The sequence below is a fragment of the Bubalus kerabau genome, chromosome 3 (genome assembly GCF_029407905.1).
Source record: "Bubalus kerabau isolate K-KA32 ecotype Philippines breed swamp buffalo chromosome 3, PCC_UOA_SB_1v2, whole genome shotgun sequence".
Classification (NCBI taxonomy): Eukaryota; Metazoa; Chordata; class Mammalia; order Artiodactyla; family Bovidae; genus Bubalus; species Bubalus kerabau.
Window position 1 is genome coordinate 185,669,965 of NC_073626.1, and position 26,529 is coordinate 185,696,493.

Genomic DNA, 26,529 nt, shown 5'->3' on the forward strand with positions numbered 1-26,529 from the left:
TTATATAGGATCATTTCTTCTTTTAGAGTAATTTATCCTTACTTAAATAGAGATTTCCCTACGTGTAACAGCTGCATACAAAAAAGTTATAAAATTGTCACTGGTTTTACAATGGTAAATGGAAAACATTAAAATCCTCCAATCAAACAAGGAGTGCAAGAATTTTTATGCTTTTGTTAGACAATGAAAGCAAAATAATATACTGGAGTATAAAGATAAGAGTTGATGAATATGCCCCTAATGGAGATAAAGGGGATGTTTTCCCCAGACCAGTATGTTTCCCCATCCCATCTTCATTTGATGTCAGTCAAAACATACCATCGTCCCTGTAGTTTTTTTTAAAGTGCACTATGCTTGTGCATATACACCAGTTACTTTATGTACAGTAAAGGAATGAGAAAGGAGAAAACGAAAGAGTAAGAAACTACACTCGAGCAGTCAGGATGTGGTGGAACCAAATTGTGATTTTCTAACGGAGAGTGTCTTTTTGGTCTGGAGGAACAGAATTCTAGGGGTTCCCTATTTAGTAGACACCTCCTATCTCCTGTTGGAACACAACAGTTGTATCTTCATCCTCCACTTCCAACTGCTCAGGTGTGTCGTTCACATTGATTGGCTGCCCGTCAGATCGGGGTCGATCTGCCTCACTGACAACCCTGTCGTTCACAATGGGCTTCTATGAGTGTGCTAAGCGGTACATGCCTCTTAATGCTTAACAGCACCTCTGAACTATCCCGCCCCTGCGCTTCTATCAGGGCGCTAAGTGGTGCATGCCTCTTAATGTTTAACGGCACCTCTGACCATCCCGCCCCTCCGCTTCTCTCAGGGTGCTAAGTGGTACATGCCTCTTAATGCTTAACGGCACCTCTGACCATCCCACCCCTCCGCTTCTCTCAGGGTGCTAAGTGGTACATGCCTCTTAATGCTTAACGGCACCTCTGAACCATCCTGCCCCTCCACCTTCAAATCAGAATGATCGTTTTTCTCGGGTTTGACTCCTTCCTTGAGCTTGTCGTCAGCAGTGCCAAGCTCCATCGTCTCCCTAGCTGCCGCTTCGTAGGAGGCTTGCCAGGTCTGCACTGAACGAGCACACGGGCAACACCAGCCACACGTGTGTTTTTAGCATCTTTTGAGTAGTACAATCTTCATCATCAAGATTCTGTAATTCTTCTTATGCAACAGCCAGAGGAGAGGACAAGGCTTCATGATGAACTGGAAGAAGCTAAAGATAAAGCCCGGCGGAGATCCATTGGCAACATCAAGTTCATTGGAGAACTCTTTAAACTCAAAATGCTGACTGAAGCCATCATGCATGACTGTGTGGTGAAGCTGCTGAAGAACCACGATGAAGAATCCCTCGAGTGTCTGTGTCGCCTGCTCACCACAATTGGCAAAGACCTGGACTTTGAGAAAGCAAAGGTAAGACCCCCAAATCTCAGAAACCTCCTGCAGGGACTCTTTGTCAGCTGCAAAAGTTGACTGTCAACACAGGTCTCCATCTTATCCCAGCAGCCAAGGCTGCTTTTCGTTTGTCCTTCTCACTGTCAGTGTTGGGCCGTGGTGCTCGTTACCACGTTTTCATTAAAGTCAGAAGTGAAGAGGGTCCAAAAGTATTTAAAAGCCAGGTCATGAATTGAGATTATTTCTCCTGTGTCCTTTATTTTACAGGCCCTTCATGTGTATATGAATAGCAGTACATTTCTGTGGACAGAAATTTGGGGGTGAGGGGGGAGCTACCAAGAGCCAGGACTGACGGAAGACAAGAATGAAGACCTAGTAGCTTTCTCGTTTATGCTCTAATTAATGACAGGGCTATCTAACCATAATATAAGAAATCATTAAAAATATTATAATTCAAACATAACATGGTACTGTCCAAATAAGGGGTAGGGAAATTAGAAAAGCATCAAAGAAATAGTGTCAGAAATGTTTTTATAACATAGGAATCAGGTAGGGTTATGTTTGGCTGTGACAGAAAACCCAGAATATCAGTGTGTATATAAGACTGAGGTTTATTTCTCACTCATGTAAATGAAGTTCAGGAGTAAAAACTCTAAGGCTGGCCTGGTGGCTGGCTAAGAGATGACAAAAAATTTCAGTTCCTCCAATGTAACATTTTGTCATCCCTAAGGTGTAGCCCTGGAGTAGTTCTTGACATCATAGCTGAGAAGGTTAGCAAAGGGCAAAGGACACAGCCACCTCTCTCTTAAGGTTCCAAGGAGATGCAGTATGACGTTTCCATTTATATTCTGTTGGCCTATAATTAGTCATATGGCCATGGCCTGCCGCCTGGAATATGTAGCCTTTATTTTGGGTGTCATGTTCAATTAAAAATTCTACCACAATGCCTTTTGGCCAAAAGTTGTATTCCTATGCCGTCTTAAAATTCTACGTGGTAAAACGACATTTGAATTCCTCAGCCAGGAATACTAATGATTTTGTATCTTGCAGCCACGTATGGACCAGTATTTTAATCAGATGGAGAAAATTGTGAAAGAAAGAAAAACCTCATCTAGGATTCGATTCATGCTTCAGGATGTAATAGATCTAAGGCTGGTAAGTAGAAAAATCAACCTACCTCTCCAGTCTCTTTTCAGGATTTGGCTTGGGGAGGATGTCCTAGGATTTATATGTATAATGGCTTAATGCTTTTGCCGCATGACTCAGAACATGGATCAACAAACTGTGACAAGAGAGCTATGTGAAAGGACAAAGAGCATGTACACCTGCCTGTCTGCAGCTTATTTCTTCTCTCTATTCTGGTGATCAGACCACTTTGCAATTTTGAAATCAACCATCCTGATTTCAAACTATGGTCATTTAAATTTAATCTTAGCATGCTAAATAATCAAGAATTCTCATCTTCAAAATCAATGTATTTTTCTTCCCTGAGCCTTACATTGTAGTCTCTGAAGTGGTGACGTTGTCTCCCTTGCAGGTGTGTTATAAAGATTCAGTGGTTATCTGTGTGACCAGCTCACAGGAGATGTAGATGTTTTCCTCTCTGTTGTTTTTCCTGTATACTCTCTTGTTCTGCTGCTTTTTTCCTCCTTTGTCATACTAAGTATAGTTTTCACCACTACCACCTTGTCAACTCCTAGAGGAAATACACCGCCACTGACCCTAAGATAGACGCAGTGAACACAGGCCCCCCGCCTACCCTGCCCTGCACTCAGAGCAGGAAGCATTGGTGGCGGCTCTCTATCCTACTCGCTGGGATGGGGCCTCAGGGCCCTTCTTATTAACAGAGCCACTACCCGTTGATCAGAATTTTGAATGCTGATTTAAATCTATTTGCCATTCTTGCCTCAAACGAATATAAGTAAATGTTAAAAATTGCTCTGCCTCTTCCTTCAGTCACGCATATTTGTATCAGATATTGAGACTGTAGCTCAGAAGGGAAGGACTGGAAGAAGTGTCACTTGAAGGAGACAGCTTGTCTTACCCTTAGCAGAGAGGATAACTGGAGCTTAGAGTGATTGTGGCATTTTGTGTAGACACCATAACCTTGATATGCGAAGAAGGAAAACGCTAGTCATCCTCGATGTGGGGCTCCAGTGGAGTGTGGTGTGAACTGAGTAGCAATATATCCGACTGGGTCAAGGCCAAAAGTCCTGACCTTTCTTGATTCCTCTTGTCTTTCCTTTCAAAAGTACAAAGGTGGGTAGGTAGGTGGATGGGTAGACAGATAGTTGGGCCGTTCTTTCACTCTGTGTTTCTATCCACTGGCTTTTGTATAGAGTAACTCAGTGGATTGAGACAGGTTTCAGTATTTAGCGCTAACATCTGAGCTGCACGTAGAGCCATCTGTGAGGTGGTTGAACCTGCCATAGGTCCAGGTTCATGTGTATGCTATGCTTTTCTAGCCGTGAAAGTATAAAATAGATTTTTCTAAAGTTTCCTTTCTATTTTAGTTATCTGGCTGACATCCTGATTTTCTCCTTTTATAGTGTAATTGGGTATCACGACGCGCAGATCAGGGGCCTAAAACTATTGAACAGATTCACAAAGAAGCTAAAATAGAAGAACAGGAAGAGCAGAGGAAGGTCCAACAACTCATGACCAAAGAGAAGAGAAGACCAGGTGAGGGGTGGAGTCTACCGGGCGTTAGAGAACTTGGGAGTTTGAGGGATGAATATGTTAAGAATTTTATATTTAGATGTGAAATGAGAGCGGAAAGACTGACCCAAAGAAGAGAATGGTGATTGGTAAGTGAAACGGCATCACCTGGAGACTGGTGGTTGTGTAAAAACAGAGAATGTGGGAAGTACATATTATTTCTTTGACTACTCCAAAGTCAGCAATCAGCAAGACTTCATTGAGCATCTTCTGTATACTCAGTATAGGTGAGGGATATAAAAAGAAGTAGAAGATACATCTCCTTCCCTCTGGAAGCCAGAACTAATAAAGGGAATGTTTTCAAGCAAACGGAAGATACTATCAATTATGAAATGTACTCTCCACTCAGGCTGTTAAAACTCAGAACAGGTGGGATAGCAGCCTGGAGGAAAGGGGCACTTGAACTGGGCATTGGTAGATGGCCAGTATTTGGAAAGGATGGAAAAATTGTAGTCATGAAACTAAAGTAAATATATACTGTAAAGAGGAATAAATAAGCCTGATTAGACTAAAATTTCAGTGTTGAGAAGGATTGAAAAAATGCCGAGAAGAGTGGACCCAAATCAGGAACTCGGGCTTGAGCTGACACTGAGGAGCTGCCGCATGCTTTTGAGCAAAGGCGTGATGACAGGCTGGGTGCACATCAGTAAAAGGGGTGTGCTGCTCACTGGAGAAGACGCTGCTGCTGGGAGAGACTGCGGGCAGGAGGGGAAGGGGGCGGCAGAGGGTGCGATGGCTGAATGGCATCACAGACTCCATGGGCATGGGTTTGAGCAAGCTCTGGGAGATAGTGAAGGACAGGGAGGCCTAGCGCAGTGTAAGTCCATGGGTTCACACCGAGGCAGACACAGCTTAGCAGCTGAACAGCACTGACAGCATTGCTCGTCACATGATGAAGGGTATACCAAACTCAGAAATGCTGTTGTCAGTTGAAATCCTATGTGGAAGGAGGTTAAAACTTGGTAGTGATAAAAACAAAAAGGAAGAAACAGAAAAATAAGGTGAAATAGTAAGCATTTCACACCTGAGAAAATAGAAAATTCTGTAGACTCAGTTTAGGAACATTGAAAGAAGAAACTTTTTTCAGAAAGGAAAGGAAATGATCATTTTTCTTATAAGCTTGTTTCTTCTGAGATGACATCCAAATGGGAACGCTCATCCACTGGGCTATGAAGTGCTCAGATGGTGACCGGGTCATATTAGCATAGAGGTTGAGGGCATAGACTCTGGAGCCAAACTGTCTTGGTGTGAGTTTCAGCTCTCCTGCATCCTAGCTGCGTGACCTTGCACAAGTCACTTAATCTATAAAATTGATCGAATAATAGTACCTAGGATTTGTGAGGCTGAAATGAGATAGGTAAAGTGTTTAGCATAGCAACTGACACCTACTAAATATTCGACAGCTGTGACCTGTTATTTATCAGAGACACTGTATACTCATAGTGAAGTTCTGAGAGATGACTCCACCAGAGAAGAAAGGGTGCTTTTCCATTCTACAGGAGCAAGGAATAATCAAGCGTGTTCATGACCATTAGTATCACTTAGCAAAGAGAAAATCAAGAAGCATGTGAGGATTAAAAAAGCTTTTAGACAGTTTGGTGGTCTTTCATTCAGTAAATATTTATTGAGTGCTTGTCACTTAACAAGAGAGACAAAGTCCATTGCTTCCTACAGCTCACATCTTAGGAGGAACAGAGGGGAACAAATACTTAAATATATAAGTTTGTCAGATATGTGCTATAGAAAAACTAAAACAGAGAAGTAGGAATGCAAGGTTTGATGAGTAGAGAGGTTGCAGTTTTATATTAGGAAGATTGGGAAGCCTATTTAAGTTGGTGTTGTTTGAGCAAAGACTGAATGAAGTAAGGAAGGAGTTAATTCATGTGGATATCTGGGGAAGTGGGTGTTAGAAAAGGGGATAGTAAGTACAAATGCCCTGAAGCAGCCTTTTCAAGCATCAGCAAAAAGGTCAGTGTGGCTAGAGCAAAGGTTATGGGGGGAGACTGGTAGGAGATGGGGTCTGAGAGGCAGGGGCCAGATTACTTAGAGGAGATAAACCATTTATAAGGAGTCTGTCTTAATCTCACAATGAAGTAGATAACAGAAGTGTTTTGACCAAAGAAGTGACAAGACCTGACTCATAATTTACTAGGGCCACACTGGCTGCCATGATGATAAATGGTGAGGATGAAGCAGGAAGCCAGTAATGATGTTTTTATACCAGTTGAGGCTTATTGCTGGCTTAACCAAATTTGTAGTGTTAGTAGTGGTTAGAAGGGAGGGCTAGATGCTGAATATATTGAAAAGGTTGAACTGACAAGATTTGCTGACAAATTAAGCGCAATGTGTGAGAAAGAGGAGTCAAAGTTTTCTGCCTCTCAGTGCCTGAAAGTTTAGAGAAGCAGGTTTTAAGGGAATGATCAAACCATAGTGTCTTATAACATCATTAAGTGAAATAAACTTTGGAATAAATTATTTCCATCTTATTTCTCCCAAAGTATTCTCATCATTAACTCTATACACATTAGATTTGGCCCTCCCTTAGGGAGGATTAGTCTAGCACTAAATCCTTGTTCATTTCTATGAGTTGGTTTCTTCCAGGTCAGTAATGGTTTATGAGAGATGGATACCAGTAGAGTGCTTCTACTTGAAATTTTCATGTTGTGGGTGGTAAGGAAACCGTCAGCAGTGCTTTCACAGTTTCTTTTGTCTTTTTCCTGGGTTTTGATTGGAACTGCTGAGTTGAAAAGATTGCTCACCCTTTCATTGTCAAACTGATTTGAGACAGATGAGAGTCTGGCTCACTCTGTTTTTCCTGCAGGTGTCCAGAGAGTGGATGAAGGTGGGTGGAACACTGTTCAAGGGGCCAAGAATAGTCGGGTATTGGACCCCTCAAAATTTCTGAAAATCACTAAGGTGAGTGTGACATTTAAGAACAACTTCAAATAGTCTCAAAAACATGACTCTCAAAATGACTTCCTACATAAAACAGCCATATTACACATTTTACCAGGTAGTTGTTTTTTATTGCAGATGCATTTCTGCAGGGCAACCTTAGTAAGTGTATTCTTTCCTAGTCGTCCTGGAATTAGTCCTTTTTATTTGTATGAGTGTTAACTAAGAAGGACTAGATTAGTTAGGTTTACTAAGGCTTATTAAATTGACTAGGTTAATTCTTAAAGGTATGAGATACTTAGTATAGGAGAGATGGTAACAAAAGTTCTTGAGAAGCCATAGTAAATTGCAAGTTTTTATACATTGTATCCTTAGCTCTTGCACTCATCTCACACGCTAGTAAAGTAATGCTCAAAATTCTCCAAGCCAGGCTTCAGCAAGATGTGAACCATGAACTTCCTGATGTTCAAGCTGGTTTTAGAAAAGGCAGAGGAACCAGAGATCAAATTGCCAACATCCGCTGGATCATCGAAAAAGCAAGAGAGTTCCAGAAAACCATCTATTTCTGCTTTATTGACTATGCCAAAGCCTTTGACTGTGTGGATCACAATCAACTGTGGAAAATTCTGAAAGAGATGGGAATACTAGACCACCTGATCTGCCTCTTGAGAAACCTGTATGCAGGTCAGGAAGCAACAGTTAGAACTGGACATGGAACAACAGACTGGTTCCAAATAGGAAAAGAAGTTCGTCAAGGCTGTATATTGTCACCCTGCTTATTTAACTTCTATGCAGAGTACATCATGAGAAACGCTGGGCTGGAAGAAGCACAAGCTGGAATCAAGATTGCTGGGAGAAATCTCAATCACCTCAGATATGCAGATGACACCACCCTTATGGCAGAAAGTGAAGAGGAACTCAAAAGCCTCGATGAAAGTGAAAGTGGAGAGTGAAAAAGTTGGCTTAAAGCTCAACATTCAGAAAACGAAAATCATGGCATCCGGTCCCATCACTTCATGGGAAATAGATAGGGAAACAGTGGAAACATTGTCAGACTTTATTTTTCTGGGCTCCAAAATGGCTGCAGATGGTGACTGCAGCCATGAAATTAAAAGACGCTTAGTCCTTGGAAGGAAAGTTATGACCAACCTAGACAGCATATTCAAAAGCAGAGACATTACTTTGCCAACAAAGGTTCGTCTAGTCAAGGCTATGGTTTTTCCTGTGGTCATGTATGGATGTGAGAGTTGGACTGTGAAGAAAGCTGAGCTCCGAAGAATTGATGCTTTTGAACTGTGGTGTTGGAGAAGACTCTTGAGAGTCCCCTGGACTGCAAGGAGATCCAACCAGTCCATTCTGAAGGAGATCAGCCCTGGGATTTCTTTGGAAGGACTGATGTTGAAGCTGAAACTCCAGTACTTTGGCCACCTCATGCGAAGAGTTGACTCATTGGAAAAGACTCTGATGCTGGGAGGGATTAGGGACAAGAAGAGAAGGGGACGACAGAGGATGAGATGGCTGGATGGCATCACTGACTCGATGGACATGAGTCTGAGTGAACTCCGGGATTTGGTGATGGACAGGGAGGCCTGGCGTGCTGCGATTCATGGGGTCGCAAAGAGTCAGACACGACTGAGCAACTAATCTGATCTGTTCTGATCCTTAGCTCTAAGGAAGGAGAGAAAGTGCCTTTTTAAGTTTACCATGAAAGGAATGAATGGTTTGCTATATCTAAGGCATAAAAGAAATCACAGAAGACCTACCAGAAATTATTCTGTGATAAAGATTTACTGGACCCTACTTCCTTCTCTTGAGAGTCAATGGGCAGTAAGAGGAAAGAATTTTCTCCTGGCAGATGTTTTCAGCAGTAGAAGTTGATCACTATATGTAGAGTGAAGAGAACCTTGGAGAACACAGAGAAAGTGGAATTACATTTTGTAAAAGTGGAAACTTCTAAGCCCACTGGGTTTTGCAAACCACTTGCAAGTGCAGTTTGATCCTTACTTGTAACACTTTAATAGATCTGAAATTGGCAGCCTGCCAGGAGGATACTAAAGACAGTCTAAAGCTCACAATGAAGATATCAAATAGAAGATGAGCTGTGTCGTTAGCATCCTTACAGTTTTGTCAAAGCATTGCTTCAGGATGGAGCATTCTCTCTCTGGATCTCTCTTGATGTATCAGCCAGGATCCTGTTTTCTAAGACTCTGGTGCATTCTTCCAGTTGTTTATGTCCCAAAGAAGGAATTCCATTGCTGAATACAACTTGATTCCCATACGCTTCCATTTCCAGCAAGAGACAATTTTAACTAAAATCATTTGTCTGCGTTTTAAATATTGTTTCTGTGCATGGGCACTATAAAAAGGAATTGTTGGTATTAAGCCTACAACATTATTTCCTTAATATTTTAAAAAATATATAAATTAAAAGAAATGTGTGTATTCAGACAGTTATACTGTTGGTACTCTATATAAATATTAAAAGCTCAAAACCATTAAGGAGATTCACTGTTAACTATTAACTACATATAGCAAGCCGCAGTGTCAGAACATAGTAGTGCCTTTGCTAGGATCTGCCTTACAGCGTTTGTTTTGTGGTGTGCATTTTATGAGGTACTCTCTGCATTTGTGCTGAAGTTGTACTGGGAGAGTTAAATCTGAGAGGTATCAGGCACTCTAACTCCTCGTCTAACATGTTCCTCTCTTCTCTCTTGTTCGCCTTTACTGAACCCTGCGCCTGTCTCACCTCTCCTTCCCTGCCCCAACCTATTTTAGGCTTTGTTAAAATGTGAAATCTTTGGGTCTTTTGACCTGTTGCCTAACAGTCACTTGAAAAGATAAATGAGTTAATTTTGTAATATTTGTATATTCCTCTTTCTTTTTTTTTTCCATTTTAAAATCCCTTGGCATTGTAAGAGGGAAATCATTAGGAACTGCTTAGTAGATTGGCATACCATCTTCAAGGATCTGAATGTGTTCTCCAGGCCAGTAGTTGTATTTTGTGGACACTGGATTCCAAAGAGTTCTTCCAGGGCCAGAGGAATCCCAGTTTAATGGGAACAGCTCCAACTTATGTTTTGTATATGGGCATTCCAAGCAAAATTTTGTCACTGAAATTGATTTTATTGCACTGGGGAGAAAAAAGAGAAGATAAACTCTTCTTCTAGAATAGTTCCTACTGTTGACTTATGATCCCTTACATTGCAGCCCACAATTGATGAGAAAATTCAGCTGGTACCTAAAGCGCAGCTGGGCAGCTGGGGAAAGGGCAGCAGTGGTGGAGCAAAGGCGAGCGAGACCGGTAAGTGAGGAGTGTCCTTTCTCCAGAAGCTGGCGTTCTGCAGTCGTTTCACAAGCCTACGTTTTAGTGCAAGATCTATAAACTAATCACGCCCAGATTTATTGGTGTCCCATTCTTAACATAACTGAGGGTTTCCGCCTCAGTATGGATCCTTAAGTATTTTGAATATTTAAAACTTTTTTAAATTCAAAAACTATTTAAAACTTTAATCTGTTTGATTCCTTTGTTGTTTTGTTGCTTTTTTAAATTCAATATAATTAGAAAAGTTACTGGGACTCCAAATTAAAATGGAAACTCATATTACTGAGAAAAGTAATATTATTACCCAGAAGCATTTAACTTTAGGGTGTTGTGAAAGAAAAAAGAATTCGATTAAAATATTTTTCAAAATCTATGTCAGAAGTAGATTTTGAGAGACTTGACTTTAGGACTGACATACTTGGATCATAACAATTAAACTTCATTGTTAACAACCTTCCCATATTTCCCTTCTATTACATAATTTTGACCTTTTTTCTTTTAAATTAAATTGCTCACTTAAACTCACATCCATACTTTTACATAAGTGACATCACAGCATTTTTTAAGTGAAATATTTTCTTTTGGTTTCGCTTGCCTTCTTTCTTCCCCTATTTACCATTCTCAGGCCCTACTTAGGATAATTTAGTTATATTTTTAAAGCAGCAGATAGTTGTAATGAATAAATATTTCTAAATTCTTTTTTACATACAAAATCCTTCTAACAGTGCTTCTAAGAGTATGGTCTGTGGACCAGGAGATTGGCGTCAGCTGGTTATGCTCCTTAGAAATGCCTGGCCTCGGGCCCTTCCGCACGAAGGCAGATCAGTTAGAAGCTGCATTTTAGTCATGTGATTTATATTTCTTTCTCACTCCTTAATATCTATAGATGCCTTAAGATCAAGTGCTTCCAGTTTAAACAGATTCTCTGCTTTGCAACCTCCAGCACCCTCAGGGTCTACGTCATCCACACCTCTAGAGTTTGATTCCCGGCGGACCTTAACTAGGTAAGCAGTCTGCACATTAATAAAGATTGACCTGCTTGTCAGGCTGGCTGGCTGTCCGACACAACACACGCTCTCTCTCTCTCTGTCTCTGATGATAATCCCTATGGGTAGATTCATTTCATCACTAAAGTTGATTTCCTCCAAGATAAGGAAGTTATGGAGTTCAGATAAGGTGGATGGGATATCCAATAGCTTGCTCCACTCAGAAAGCCAGGCCCAGCCAACGAGCCCCGGGAGCTTGTGTCAAGGGCTCCCCAAGGTGAGGCTGCAGGCACTCCAGAGAAACTAGCACCCTTAGGCTGCAACCCTCAAGCTGAGTGAAGGGGCCTGACCGCCCACCCATGGATCCCTCTGTCACACTGTTCTTGCAGTTATATTTGAGGTTGCCTTTTATTTTTCACTACTCTGTATTCTGCTATCTTTCTACTTTCATTTTTGTAAGATTTGTACAGTCAGGTGTTCCATTGGCTAGTTTACACAGAGTGGATGAGAACCTGTAGTATAGTGACAGAATAAAATGTTTTGATGTAGGTGCTTCTGGAACTGAGTTTCTTTAACCTCTCAAACTTTTGCTTTTTATTATTATAAATTAATGTGACTAGGTGGGTTTCCTAAGCTGTATTACTATTCCTTTGGCTTCTGAAACAAAATATAGCACAGGTGAACTTTTAAACAGTAACCTAGATTGTCATTGAGCATCAGTTGTGTTCCTGAGGTGTTTGTGGCTCTTTCAGTTCAGTTCAGTGCAGTTGCTCAGTCGTGTCCGACTCTGCGACTCCATGAACTGCAGCACACCAGGCCTCCCTGTCCATCACCAGCTCCCAGAGTTCACTCAGACTCACGTCCATTGAGTCAGTGATGCCATCCAGCCATCTCATCCTCTGTCGTCCCCTTCTCCTCCTGCCCCCAATCCCTCCCAGCATCAGAGTCTTTTCCAATGAGTCAGCTTTTCGCATGAGGTGGCCAAAGTATTGGAGTTTCAGCTTTAGCATCATTCCTTCCAAAGAAATCCCAGGGCTGATCTCCTTCAGAATGGACTGGTTGAATCTCCTTGCAGTCCAAGGGACTCTCAAGAGTCTTCTCCAACACCACGGTTCAAAAGCATCAACTCTTTGGCGCTCAGCTTTCTTCACAGTCCAACTCGCACATCCATACATGACCACTGGGAAAAGATAGCCTTGACTAGACGGACCTTTGTTGGCAAAGTAATGTCTCTGCTTTTCAATATGCTATCTAGGTTGGTCATAACTTTCCTTCCAAGGAGTAAGTGTCTTTTAACTTCGTGGCTGCAATCACCATCTGCAGTGATTTTGGAGCCCCAAAAAATAAAGTCTGACATTTCCACTGTTTCCCCATCTATTTCCCATGAAGTGATGGGACAGGATGCCATGATCTTCGTTTTCTGAATGTTGAGCTTTAAGCCAACTTTTTCACTCTCCTCTTTCACTTTCATCGAGGCTTTTTAGTTCCTCTTCACTTTCTGCCATAAGGGTGGTGTCATCTGCATATCTGAGGTTATTGTTATTTCTCCTGGCAATCTTGAGTCCAGCTTGTGCTTCTTCCAGCCCAGCATTTCTCATGGTGTACTCTCTTTGCCCTGCTATAAATGTCCCCCGATGGCTGTGCTCTTTGAGGACTGTGTCTGTTCCTGCATAGTGATTAGACTGTTGTCTTTCCTGTAGGTCTTCCTTTTCTCATTTTAAATTCACCGTTACTGATCTCTCTTGGGCTGAGGACGTGTTTGCCACACTGGTTAGAATTGTCTGAGAGAAGAGTAGGAAGACAGGAAGATTCTCTCCTAAAATGAAAGTAGTGTGTGATTTGGGCTATTCAAAAACTTTCCATGACTTGGTCCTCAGATATTTTCCATGTATTTGAAATTTCTGAATAAATATCATCGTAAAGTTTGTAAGACAGTAAAACCATATTATTTGGTACTCTGTTTCCCTTTCACTCACTTAGCTCATACACTCATCAGTCTTTCTTCTTAAAAGATTTTTTAAAATTTAGACAAGGAATTGGCATTTAAAATTTTCAAGTGGTATCCCTTTAACATTTAAGGAAAAGCTAAAACACATCTTAATCTCGTTAAAGCACTGATTTTACTTGTTTATGTAAATAATTATACTTTGGCATGTAATCGGTGCCTCATACATCTAAAGTTGTCTGTGAAAAGTTCTCCTGCATACTTTTAGAAAGTCTTGGTGTTGTTTTATAATTTGAATACAGAGGGAATGGAGGTGGTCTTTATTTTGAGAAGTGTTGTTTTGTCTTTTAAGTCGCGGAAGCACGGGCAGGGAGAAGAATGACAAGCCCCTCCAGCCTGCAGCAGCTCGGCCGAACACTTTCATGAGGGGCGGCAGTAGTAAAGACCTGTTAGACAATCAGTCTCAGGAGGAACAGCGGAGGGAGATGCTGGAGACCGTGAAGCAGCTCACAGGAGGCATGGACGTGGAGAGGAGCAGCGCTGAGGCGGAGCGAAGCAGGACCAGGGAGTCAGGTGAGGGGCTCTGTATAAACAGGCACAGGTGAAGACTGGGGCCTTCAATTTGGGAGGGGAAAAAGACAAGGAGACTTTGTGCCTGAGTAGATTTTAAGAATCAATACATGTTAACAGCACACAAGCCAGTGCTTTAAAAGTTAAAGGATATCTTCCTAATCTTACGGTTCTCATTCCCCAGGTATCCGTTGTTCAGCAGTTTGTAAATTTTCCCCTTTCACTATTAAAAGCCATGAAGATGAGGTCCTTTTGCTGTATCTTGAGCAATACGAATTTCTTCCAACGTCCCTAAATTGTACCCCCATGCGCATTAGAGTGTGTATCCTTTGTGAATAGTAAAAGTGAAAGTTACTCAGTCCTGTCTGACCGTTTGCAGCCCCATGGACTATACAGTCCATGGAATTCTCTAGGCCAGAATACTGGAGTGGGTAGCCTCCCTTCTCCAAGGTATCCTGTGTACCGCCCCTCACATGTATGAAAATCCTGAAACTGTTGGGCCACCACAGGGCAAACCAGAGAGAAAGTATCAGATGGTCTTTTATTACCTTCATCTTGGAACCTCTGTGGGTTTTGTACATGTTGAGCATGTATGTGCTTAGAGGACCAACTCAGGTAGTGCTCTAAAAACTGCCTCATGTGTTGAACCGATCTGATTTTCAGTTTCCTCATCTCTTATATGGGGATAATAAGTGTACTAATTCTGTAGTTATTGTGAGGGTTAAAAGTGATAATACATGTAAATACTTTGAACATTACCTGGTAAACACAAAGCTTGCAAAAAGGTATTAGATGTCTTAATGATGATAATGACAGTGATGAAAAAGTTTTTAAATCTTAATCCTGAAGTAATGCTGGTTGTTTTGTAACATTTTCCTACCTTTCAATTTTGTTTCACTATTTAAATTATGTCTCTTAACTGTCGTTTCTAAATGGATTTCACAGGAAAATTGAAATGTCTTTTCCCGACTGATGAGGACTTCAGATCTTTCAGTTTTAAGGACGTGTGGCTTTCTTCCGCATGCTGGGTGGTTTGGGAGCCTAACAGGATAGGGTATGAGGAGCGTCTGGTGTGTAGTGGACGCTGTAGCACAGCTGCCCTCTGCACGTTTACTGTCTGGGTCATTTGTTCATTTGCCACATGCACCTGAGCACCTCGTGACTTCTGGGCACCAGTCCCCGTTCTTGGTCTTCTGTCTCCTGGGTCAAGAAGAAGTTTATCAAATAACCCCATGAAAGATGATACATGTGGTAACCCAAGGATCGAAAGAGCAGATAAAACCAAGGAAGGTCTTGGAATGCAGGAACGGCAAAACCAGACCCCTAGTGTCCTTCCCTCCCCCGTGGTGTAACTACTAACGGATTTCAGGTCCTCCTGAGCAGTATCGCCTGTCTCCCCTCCTGCCCCATAGGGAGAAGTTATCTGCCTCACTTTTCCCCCACCCAGGATACGTGCCTCATCCAATCAGCAAATGACCCCCAAGACCCCTAGCCCACTCCTTGTACCCTGGGTATAAAAGTGGACTAAGGACCACTGTTCAAGGTCAGGTCTTCCTTGAGCTGGCCTGCTGTTATAACAGCGTCTCCCGCTCTAATAAACTTTATGCTCCTCTTCTGCCTCATGTCTGGAAATTCTTTTCCAACCCTCACACGGACCATGACAGTATAGAAGTACAAAATGAGAAAAACACTATGAAAGAAACATAGTTATAAGAGAGTACTCACTTACCAGACACAGGGGAATGTTAGAGAAGGCTTCCCTCGGGTCTGAAGGAAAGAGGAATTAAAACAGGTTTGCAGGGAGGGACAGGCGAGGGGCAGAGAGAGACAGCATTCCGTGTAGGAGGAGCACCATGAACAGAGTATTCGTCGGTGGAGCCATGGCGTACTCAAGCAACTGCAGAGGCCAGTGTGGCTGTAGCTCTGTGCACGCCTGTGCAACTTAGCGGGCCTCGCATGCCCTCCATCGTGGAAGCAGTGGAGAGCAATCAAAATACAGGAAGGAAATGCAGCATACTCTAGGGAAACATTCCTTCACCGTGTTGTGTACCTGAAGCTAATATAATACTGTAGATAATTCTGTAAATCAACTATACCTTGATTTTTTTAAAAGAACAAAAAGTGCTAATTATAAAAATTTATCAACGTCTCAATCCTTTGTAGCTGTTGTGGACTAGGAAGTTATTTAGTATGTGTGTATTCTAAAATCATGTTTCTGTATTCTACTTTTAGGTGGCTTGCTTTGTCAAATTTGTATCTGTTTTAATGCCTTTACTTAAAAAAAAAAAAAAGTAACAGCACATGTATATTATCAACCATAATTCTACCATTTTAATGATAATTTTTGTCATTTTTCCTTTCTCACTATTTTATCCTCACTAGTGACAAAACCAGAAATTCCAGTAACATCAGCCTCTGACAAGCCTGCGTTGTCAGAGGAAGAGATGGAGAGGAAGTCCAAATCTATCATTGATGAGTTTCTACACATTAATGATTTTAAGGTAAACAACAATTTTTAAAAAGAAAGCAACAGCGCAGAAAGACCTGTGATAGGAGACAGTGTAACTTTACAGGAGACAGTGTAATTTGGTTTTGGTCTAGATCAGTTATTGTGAACTGATGAGACCTAGAGTGAGTAATCTCAGCCCTGCTCGGTTCAGTTTGCACAACTGATACATTCCTGCCCAGTGTGCTCTTTTATATTGATACTGTAGTTCACAGGATCAACTGGCAGGGAGGGAGAGCGGGTATCAATCCATCCCCACTGCAGAATAACCAAATTTACTTTGACATTAATGAACAAAAACAACACATTATCATTATGAGGAATTCCTGGCTCCTTATATTACCTGTCTTTTTATCAACATTCTCATAGTAACTTTAAAGTACAGCTGACATTACTTTTTCTTTACTTCATAAGTGGAAAAACTGAGGCACAAGAGAGTAATGTGTTGGGGTCAGACAGCCTAAGTGAAACATTTCAAGATGTAGCTTTCAGTTTGCCCTTCTTTAACCTTAATCTTCTCCTGATCTTCATTTTAAGATAGCAGTGAGTAAGATACACACACTGCCTGACTTCATGAGCCTTGTAGTCTTAAGTTAGAGACAGATCATGAACAGATAAAGTCCACAAAGTGTTCAATTGTGGTTAAAATAAATGCTAGGAGACCTGTAGGATCTTAGGAGAGATCATATAATGGGACCTGGTTTAGGGATCTGGGGTCATCAAAGGCTTATCTGTTAAAATTATTTGTCAGATACATTAACTACTTTTGCTTTGGTAAAAGCTTACCGAAATTGTCCAAAATTTAGAAATAGGAAGGTTTTGCTCATGAGCAAGTTAGAGTACTTTTCAGAAAGTACTCTTGAAAATGCAGCAAAAATAAGAACACTAACTGGAATAATCCAAAGAACAGACTTCATATATTGTGATTTGTTAGAATCCTGGAAAATAAATAGTATTCTTATAAATTGGCAGCACAGTTTTTTGTTTTTGTTTTTAACTGTCTGAGCCACCAGGGAAGCCCCTAGCACAGCTAGAGGTGCAAGAGGAAGGGGGCATATGTATACCTATTGCTGATTCATATTGATGTATGGCAGAAGCCATCACAATTTTGTACAGTAATTATCTTCTAATTAAAATAAAAGTAAAATAAAATTGAAAAATAGAAAAGAAAGCTGAGGTGCAAAGGTGTAACGTAACTTGCTCTCAGTTCAGTTCAGTTCAGTTCAATTCAGTCGCTCAGTCGTGTCCGACTCTTTGTGACCTCATGAATCACAGCACGCCAGGCCTCCCTATCCATCACCAACTCCCGGAGTTCACTCAAACTCACGTGCATTGAGTCGGTGATGCCATCCAGCCATCTCATCCTCTGTCGTCCCCTTTTCCTCCTGTCCCCAATCCCTCCCAGAATCAGAGTCTTTTCCAGTGAGTCAACTCTTCGCATGAGGTGGCCAAAGTACTGGAGTTTCAGCTTTAGCATCATTCCTTCCAAAGAACACCCAGGGCTGATCTCCTTTAGAATGTACTGGTTGGATCTCTTTGCAGTCCAAGGGACTCTCAAGAGTCTTCTCCAACACCACAGTTCAAAAGCATCAATTCTTCGGCGCTCAGCTTTCTTTATAGTCCAACTCTCACATCCATACATGACCACGGGGAAAACGATAGCCTTGACTAGACAGACCTTTGTTGGCAAAGTAATGTCTCTGCTTTTCAATATGCTATCTAGGTTGGTCATAACTTTTCTTCCAAGGAGTAAGCGTCTTTTAATTTCATGGCTGCAGTCACCATCTGCAGGGATTTTGGAGCCCCAAAAAATAAAGTCTGACACTGTTTCCACTGTCAGATAAATGGCAGACTCAGGATTCAAATCCAAGCTTCCAGCTTCAGAACAGAAGCTATTTTTCTTCCTACCTTTTGGGTATTGGTGTGTCATGCTAAAGGCTTATTGCAGAGCTCATTGTAAGAAAGATTTTTCCCAAACATTTTAATAGGTGCTATAGTTAACAGTAATACAAATGAGTATTTATTGAGCCCGTGTTTTGTGTTTGGCAGTATGCCAAGTACTTATATATATTAAATGCAGTCCTCACAGTAACCTTGTGATAGGAAGTCAAAGCTGAGAGATTAAGTAACATTCCTGAACTCACACAATAGCAAGTTAGTGGCAAAACCAGGGTTCAAACATATTTGACTCCACACCTTGTGTTTTTAGCCTCTGTGAGATCTATATGTTGAGCACCTGAAGTGTGTTACCCACATTAAGGAATGCATGTGTGTGTGTTATTTGCTCAGTTGTGTCCAACTTGTTGCGACCCCATGGACTCTAGCCCACCAGGCTCCTTTGTCCATGGGGATTCTCCAGGCAAGAATACTGGAGTGAGTTGCTGTGCCCTCCTCCAGAGGATCTTCCCAACCCAGGGATTGAACCCAGGTCTCCCACGTTGCAGGCACATTCTTTACTGTCTGATCCACCAGGGAAGCCCAAGAATACTGGAGTGGGTAGCATATCCCTTCTCCAGGGGATCTTCCTAAACCAGGAATCAAACCGGAGTTTCCTGCATTGCAGATGAGTTCTTTATCAGCTGAGCTACCAGGGAAGCCCATTTTAAGGAATACTTCTTGTAAATATTGTGGTATATGTACTGAATAGCATAATCTGTTTTTATGGGTCTTTCACCGAGCTTATGTTCTAGTGGGTGATACAGACAAAGCTGTCCTAAAAATAGGTAATAACTAAATAAGCAGCTTCTACAAAAAGAAAGTGTTTCAGTGCAAAGAAGTAAGATTAGATGGTATGATAACCAGTCACAGGGATTCTAGGAGGTATCATTTCAGGTTAGAGGTCAAAAACAAGAAACAAAACATTAGAAACTAGGGAGAAGGGTAAGATTAGGAACTGCTGTGAACTTAGAAGCTTCGTATTAGTAGTTCCATGATATAGTTAGTTGGCCCAGTATGCAGATGCAGTGACTAAATTCTCATTGGAAGACAATCACTTCAGGTATAATATTGAGCATTGAGTATTTGCTTTCATTTTTACTCTCTCCTGAAAAGGCTTTATAATAATGATGATAGGCTTAAAATGAGGTAAAACCCCACAAGGATAAAAAGCATAAGCTGTAGAAAGCAGCACCATTCTGGAAGCTAGAAGGATGGGTAGTAACTTAGCCTTCGATGAATGTGCGTGAGATACAGATGCGGCTGGAAACAGACAGACTGGGTAAAGTGTATGTAAGAAACAGTCTTACGTGACAGTTGTCTTAAAAGTGCCAGTGTCATGAAAACACGAAGAAGAGAGAGAAGAATCTAAAGAGAGAATTCTGTGACGGTTCAGTGTTTGGAACTTGGCGCTTTCACTGCTAGGACCCTGGGTTTGATCCCTAGCTGGAGAACTAAGATCCTGGAGGATGGGCAGCACGGCCAAAAACAAAGGTAGAGAGACATCATGACGTGTGACGTTGGGTTTTCAGTTGGATCCTAGAACAATGAAAAAGCTATATTGGACATTTGGGGACAGTTGTGGAAATTCCAGTATGTACTGTATATCAGATATTTAGTTGATGTTACTGTGTGAATGTTGAATTTCTTAGATACATATATAAGAAAACCAGCAATTGATTAAATTGCAATAAAGGTATGTCAGTGTACCTTTTATTACTCTTTAATTTCTCTATATTTTGAAAATATTTTAGATAAAAAGTTGACATGGGAGGAGGTATTAAATAACTTAACAGAGGGGAGATAACAGTGGTGAAGATGCCTAGACCTGCCTTACTCGCGGCTTCTGTCAGGAGACTGCCCTTCTCACAGGCATCTTCCCCCTCACAAGAACTGCTCTCGTCACATGTTGAATCACAGGATTTTGAACTCACACAAGTTGAGGTAGCTGAGGGCAGGGAGGCACACTGCTCTATTGGTGATTGAGTGACCCTGCTGCCAGGCTTTTATTGTCCAGAACAGAGATACTGACCTAGCCAGATCATCCCGTGGTAAGAACCAATCTACAAGCCCCATATCCCAAGATCTTCCTAAAAGATTTTTAGTACTTCAGCTAACCATGTCAACTTGACTATAAAAGGAAGACATTTTTCTTTGAAGATTTTGCAAATATTACATACTGAGATAGAATTACCTCAGTTATCTCAGAATTAAGGCCTTTGAATCATGACACGAATTTCTGTTTAAGTATTATTTCATAATATACCATTTCAAGTTTCTGAGTGATCATAATATAGATCCATGTTGTGTAAAAAAAGACATTTTTGGCTCTGGCCTTTTGAGTGATCTTTAAGAAGATGTTAACCTAAACACATTAGCCTTATAAAGATGCACTTTTATTTTTAAATAGTATTGCCCATATTATCCTGCATTTTACTGAGCTATATTAATGTTTAGCTATTTATATATATGAAAACTATCTCGTACCAATTTTGTCATAAGTAAATGTTTTTAAACTTATTTTAACACTCTGGCAATTCGAGTTAGCTTATTTATTTTGGAGTAAGCTTTTATTTGCTGTTTGAACAGGAAGCCATGCAGTGTGTGGAAGAGCTGAACGCCCAGGGCTTGCAACATGTGTTCGTGAGGACGGGAGTGGAGTCCACCCTGGAAAGGAGCCAGATCACCCGGGATCACATGGGCCAGTTACTGTATCAGCTGGTGCAGTCAGAAAAGCTCAGCAAACAGGACTTTTTCAGAGGGTCAGTATCCTACTCAACAGTAGTAGTCAGTTACTAGGCTCTTTCATAGTAGTTAATTTTAAGAGTACATATCTTTTTAAGTATTTAGCAGTTTCCATAGGTTAAAATCGTATCTGCCGTAGTATGTTGCTGTATATTGTATTGACAGTATGTATGTGGGTTGATATGATGCGTTTGATAGATTGTGCTAGTGGCTATTTTCTGACTTTCTGTATCTGATTGTGGATAGACACACACTATGAGGCAAGTCACATAACAGACCCCCTTAACGTCCAAGAAACTCGGAGCTCCTCATCAGCCTACATGTAAACCCTGAGAAAAAAGCTTTCCTTTGTGATAAAAATTCTGGAAAATTAAACCAAAAAAGCTTCATCCTTCAAACCATGGTTCATTTTGGCCAAGAAATGCTTGTCTGTCTACTCTACCCCAATAGAAGCATATGTAACTCCAAAGTTGTTAATGATTAGGTTTATCCAGGTTGGTTTCATTACGATTTCTCTTGATGGCTAAGTTGATGAAGTTTGGCTGTCACTTGTGTTAAGTCCTGTGTGCTCAGAATCTGGTTATCTTTGTGATCATCCACAGATGCATGCATGGATCAGGTTCTTTGTGGTACAATCACAGAATCTTACCCAGGCTTATGTTTTAAAATCAAAATCTTTTTTGTGGTCTTATAAATTAAATGCACATGATGAAATACCACCGTATATCTCTCAGATATAGCCAACCTCTTAGAATAGTGTAATTATTAAATGCCAGGGTTGAATATACCTAGGAATAACTATTCATTTGATTTTTCTGAGGAATAATGGCACTGTCCTCAGGGTCCCAGAAGATGTATATTTGTTCCTAGAATCATTAAAAAGTTATACTGCATCAATAAGGTAGATTTCTCTTGATTCAGTGACTTGACTAGATTAAGGCTATCTGACTCAGTTAACTTAGTAAGAAACTTTGGCCCCCTCACTCCAGTAGCCAACCCGTATAAATAGTAAGAGCAAATGAGGTTATTTATAGCCTCACAAATTGAGTTCTGCCCCTAGCCAACTTGGAACTATAGTTTTAATAATAAGTATTATGTTAATTTATAAATATTTGCTTTTTGCCCAGATATTATGATATATTCACCAGAAAATTTTGAAAATGAGAATGCTACATTACCAGTTACCATTTTCTCTCTTTCTTCAAACTATAGTCAGAAGTTGATTCATCCCTGAAAAGCCCTCACAGAGTGTGTTCTAGCTTCATTGGCTTTGATTGAAGTTGTGAGGTGCTAGCTTGGTTTCCAGGCTATCTCGAACATCTTCATTTCCCTGAGGAAAAATTATCACGTCCAGACACGGTGTCCACACTTGCTTTGGGAGTGGTGCTGTTGTGGCTGTTGGCAACACTGCCACAACCACGTTTCATATAGACCGAAAGGGGCACACCTGTGTCTCAGTAGCTGCTTCCACTTTCCCTGTCCCTGCTTCCTCTGCAGCTCGTGATAACACAGCAGCTTCTGACCTAGCTTTTGATACTTAGTTAGACCTAACCAGGTTATCCTTAGACAAGACCCCTAGGAAGATCCCTATTCCTTCCTAAATGGAAAGCTCTGGCAATTTTTTCTAAGGTGGAAACTAAGAAATAGCCCCATGTTAGTATCCACAAAGAGCCTTCTTGCACATTGAATCATAGTTTGCCAGTTACTTCTGAAACTTAAGTTATCAATAGATCATATTGTCCAGAGAAGCCATTTCATTGGAGCCACCGAAATGCCCTGTCTTCTATCTCTTTTAGTCCCAGTATCCAAAGATCTCTGTCCTTACTCAGCATTGTGAGGGGAGCATCAGTGTCAGCTTTCTGGATGCTGATACTGCTTAAATGCCAACTTCTGAGCAATTGTGGCTTCCCTGGTGGCTCAGAAAGTAGAGCATCTGTCTGCAATGTGGGAGCCCCAGGTTCGATCCCTGGGTTTGGAAGATCCTCTAGAGAAGGAAATGGCAACCCACTCCAGTATTCTTGCCTGTAAAATCCTTTGAACAGAGGAGCCTGATGGTCCATGGAGGTTGCAAATAGTCGGACACAACTGAGTGACTAGCACAATGCTTTCTGAACAATTAAAGCCGTTTCTGCCTAGTTTCCCAAGTCAGTGATGATTCTGGAAAACAAAAAAGAAGACCTCCAAGTTTACTGGGCCCTGATCAGCCAACGGTTAATCTTCGGTTTCTCCTCAGTTCAATTCAGTCGCTCAGTCGTGTCCGACTCTTTGCAACCCCATGAATCGCAGCACGCCAGGCCTCCCTGTCTATCACCAACTCCCGGAGTTTACTCAAACTGATGTCTATCGAGTTGATGATGCCATCCAGCCATCTCATCCTCTGCCGTCCCCTTCTCCTCCTGCCCCCAGTTCCTCCCAGCATCAGAGTCTTTTCCAGTGAGTCAGCTCTTCGCATGAGGTGGCCAAAGTATTGGAGTTTCAGCTTTAGCATCAGTCCTTCCAATGAACACCCAGGACTGATCCCCTTTAGAATGGACTGGTTGGATCTCCTTGCAGTCCAAGGGACTCTCAAGAGTCTTCTCCAACACCACAGTTCAAAAGCATCAATTCTTCGGAGCTCAGCTTTCTTCACAGTCCAACTCTCACATCCATACATGACCACTGGAAAAACCATAGCCTTGACTAGACGGACCTTTGTTGGCAAAGTAATGTCTCTGCTTTTCAATATGCTATTTAGGTTGGTCAAAACTTTCCTTCCAAGGAGTAAGCGTCTTTTAATTTCATGGCTGCAGTCACCATCTGCAGTGATTTTGGAGCCCCAAAAAATAAAGTCTGACACTGCTTCCACTGTTTCCCCACCTATTTCCCATGAAGTGACGGGACCAGACGCCATGATCTTCGTTTTCTGAATTGAGCTTTAAGCCAACCTTTTCACTCTCCTCTTTCACTTTCATCAAGAGGCTCTTTAGCTCCTCTTCACTTTCTGCCATAAGGGTGGTGTCATCTGCATATCTGAGGTTATTGATATTTCTCCCGGCAATCTTGATTCTAGCTTGTGCTTCTTCCAGCCCAGCGTTTCTCATGATGTACTCTGCATATAAGTTAAATAAGCAGGGTGACAATATACAGCCTTGACATACTCCTTTTCCTATTTGGAACTAGTCTGTTATTCCATATCCAGTTCTAACTGTTGCTTCCTGACCTGCGTACAGGTTTCTCAAGAGGCAGGTCAGGTGGTCTGGTATTCCCATCTCTTGAAGAATTTTCCATAGTTTATTGTGATCCACACAGTCAAAGGCTTTGGCATAGTCAATAAAGCAGAAATAGATGTTTTTCTGGAACTCTCTTGCTTTTTCGATGATCCATTGGATGTTGGCAATTTGATCTCTTGTTCCTCTGCCTTTTCTAAAACCAGCTTGAACATCTGGAAGTTCACGGTTCACGTATTGCTGAAGCCTGGCTTGGAGAATTTTGAGCATTACTTTACTAGCGTGTGAGATGAGTGCAATTGTGTGGTAGTTTGAGCATTCTTTGGCATTGCCTTTCTTTGGGATTGGAATGAAAACTCACCTTTTCCAGTCCTGTGGCCACTGCTGAGTTTTCCAAATTTGCTGGCATTTGAGTGCAGCACTTTCACAGCATCATCTTTCAGGATTTGAAATAGCTCAACTGGAATCCCATCACCTCCACTAGCTTTGTTCGTAGTGATGCTTTCTAAGGCCCACTTGACTTCACATTCCAGGATGTCTGTCTCTAGGTGAGTGATCACACCATCGTGATTATCTGGGTCATGAAGATCTTTTTTGTACAGTTCTTCTGTGTATTCCTGCCACCTCTTCTTAATATCTTCTGCTTCTGTTAGGTCCATACCATTTCTGTCCTTTATCAAGCCCATCTTTGCATGAAATGTTCCCTTGGTATCTCTGATTTTCTTGAAGAGATCCCTAGTCTTTCCCATTCTGTTGTTTTCCTCTAGTTCTTTGCATTGATCGCTGAAGAAGGCTTTCTTATCTCTTCTTGCTATTCTTTGGAACTCTGCAATTCAGATGCTTATATCTTTCCTTTTCTCCTTTGCTTTTTGCTTCTCTTCTTTTCACAGCTGTTTGTAAGGCCTCCTCAGCAGCTGTTCTGATTTTCTGCATTTCTTTTCCATGGGGATGGTCTTGATCTCTGTCTCCTGTACAGTGTCATGAACCTCCTTCCATAGTTCATCAGACACTCTATCTATCAGATCTAGTCCCTTAAATCTATTTCTCACTTCCACTGTATAATCATAAGGGATTTGATTTAGGTCATACCTGAATGGTCTAGTGGTTTTCCCTACTTTCTTCAATTTAAGTCTGAATTTGGCAATAAGGAGTTCATGATCCCAGTCTTTTTTTTGCTGACTGTATAGAACTTCTCCATCTTTGGCTGCAAAGAATATAATCAGTCTGATTTCAGTGTTGACCATCTGGTGATGTCCATGTGCAGAGTCTTCTCTTGTGTTGTTGGAAGAGGGTGTTTGCTATGACCAGTGTGTTCTCTTGGCAAAACTCTTATTAGTCTTTGCCCTGCTTCATTCCGTATTCCAAGGCCAAATTTGCCTGTTACCCCAGGTGTTTTTGACTTCCTATTTTGCATTCCAGTCCCCTATATGTGGTTTCTCCTACAGCTGCCCAAAGCATACATTGCTACTTGAAGAATAAGAAAGACTAGACAGATGTTTCAGATAGCCTCTCTGTGTCAGATGGTTTATAAACAAAGCTGAGATCCTTTTCAGTTTTCCTTAAAAGATGTTTTATCAACTCTGAGCATAGTAGTTGGTATATATAAAACATTTACACAAGATCAAACCATCCCCTTGGAATTTTCAGGACTTGGATCTAAATACTCTATGATGCAAATCAGATATGTGGGTAGGTAAGCACATTATTGTGTAGATCGATTCATTGCAGATAATGTGGTATAGTCCTTTAATATCATGGCCTCAGGAAACTTCTAAAAACTGTCTGGTAAGGGTAGTTGAATGTAGCTCACTGTTCACCTGGAATTGGAATCTCTTTGAAAGTGTTTTGAACAAATGAAAATGTAATAAATAAGTGAAAAGCAGGACAAAAGTTGGAGCTGACTAGAGACCCAAAATATTTGCCCTTCAAGGAATCTCGATATATTAATATTTTACTTTCGGAGATACTTATTGGGAAGGAAATTCTTATCTCCTCCTTGACTACTCGTGGAACTTTTCTTGCCACTTAAGGCAATTCTACTTTGGTAAAAGACACTGGAGCATAAGTGGACAAGCAGACTAAGTTCCATATGCAGAATTGTAGAGGTGCTTCTTTACAAGTGAAGGCCCCATTTGCTCTCATAGGTGAGGTAATAGTCTTTTTCTGTGGTATTCCTTTGAAAGTGGTACTGGAATATAAGAAGGGTCTTTATCTTATTTATTTCTTTGTTTTACATCTAGTTAGATTCTCTAATGATCAGCATAATAATACCAGACCAGCTTAATTTTGAGATGTCTTCA

The 26,529-nt window shown here is 41.2% G+C and overlaps 1 protein-coding gene across 18 annotated transcripts in view; it reads left to right on the forward strand.

The window, feature by feature from the left end:
- EIF4G3 (eukaryotic translation initiation factor 4 gamma 3) overlaps positions 1-26,529 on the forward strand; it is a 350,697-nt gene that overhangs the window by 302,217 nt on the left and 21,951 nt on the right. For 12 of the 18 annotated variants that reach the window (XM_055574250.1, XM_055574252.1, XM_055574253.1 and 9 more), the window contains 9 exons: positions 1,183-1,419; positions 2,452-2,556; positions 3,951-4,083; positions 6,941-7,035; positions 10,222-10,315; positions 11,217-11,340; positions 13,620-13,840; positions 16,220-16,338; positions 20,868-21,040. In XM_055574250.1, the coding sequence (XP_055430225.1) occupies positions 1,183-1,419; positions 2,452-2,556; positions 3,951-4,083; positions 6,941-7,035; positions 10,222-10,315; positions 11,217-11,340; positions 13,620-13,840; positions 16,220-16,338; positions 20,868-21,040 (1,301 nt within the window). The remainder of the gene's footprint in view (positions 1-1,182; positions 1,420-2,451; positions 2,557-3,950; positions 4,084-6,940; positions 7,036-10,221; positions 10,316-11,216; positions 11,341-13,619; positions 13,841-16,219; positions 16,339-20,867; positions 21,041-26,529) is intronic. The other 6 variants (XM_055574237.1, XM_055574238.1, XM_055574243.1 and 3 more) reach the window with 2 other exon arrangements.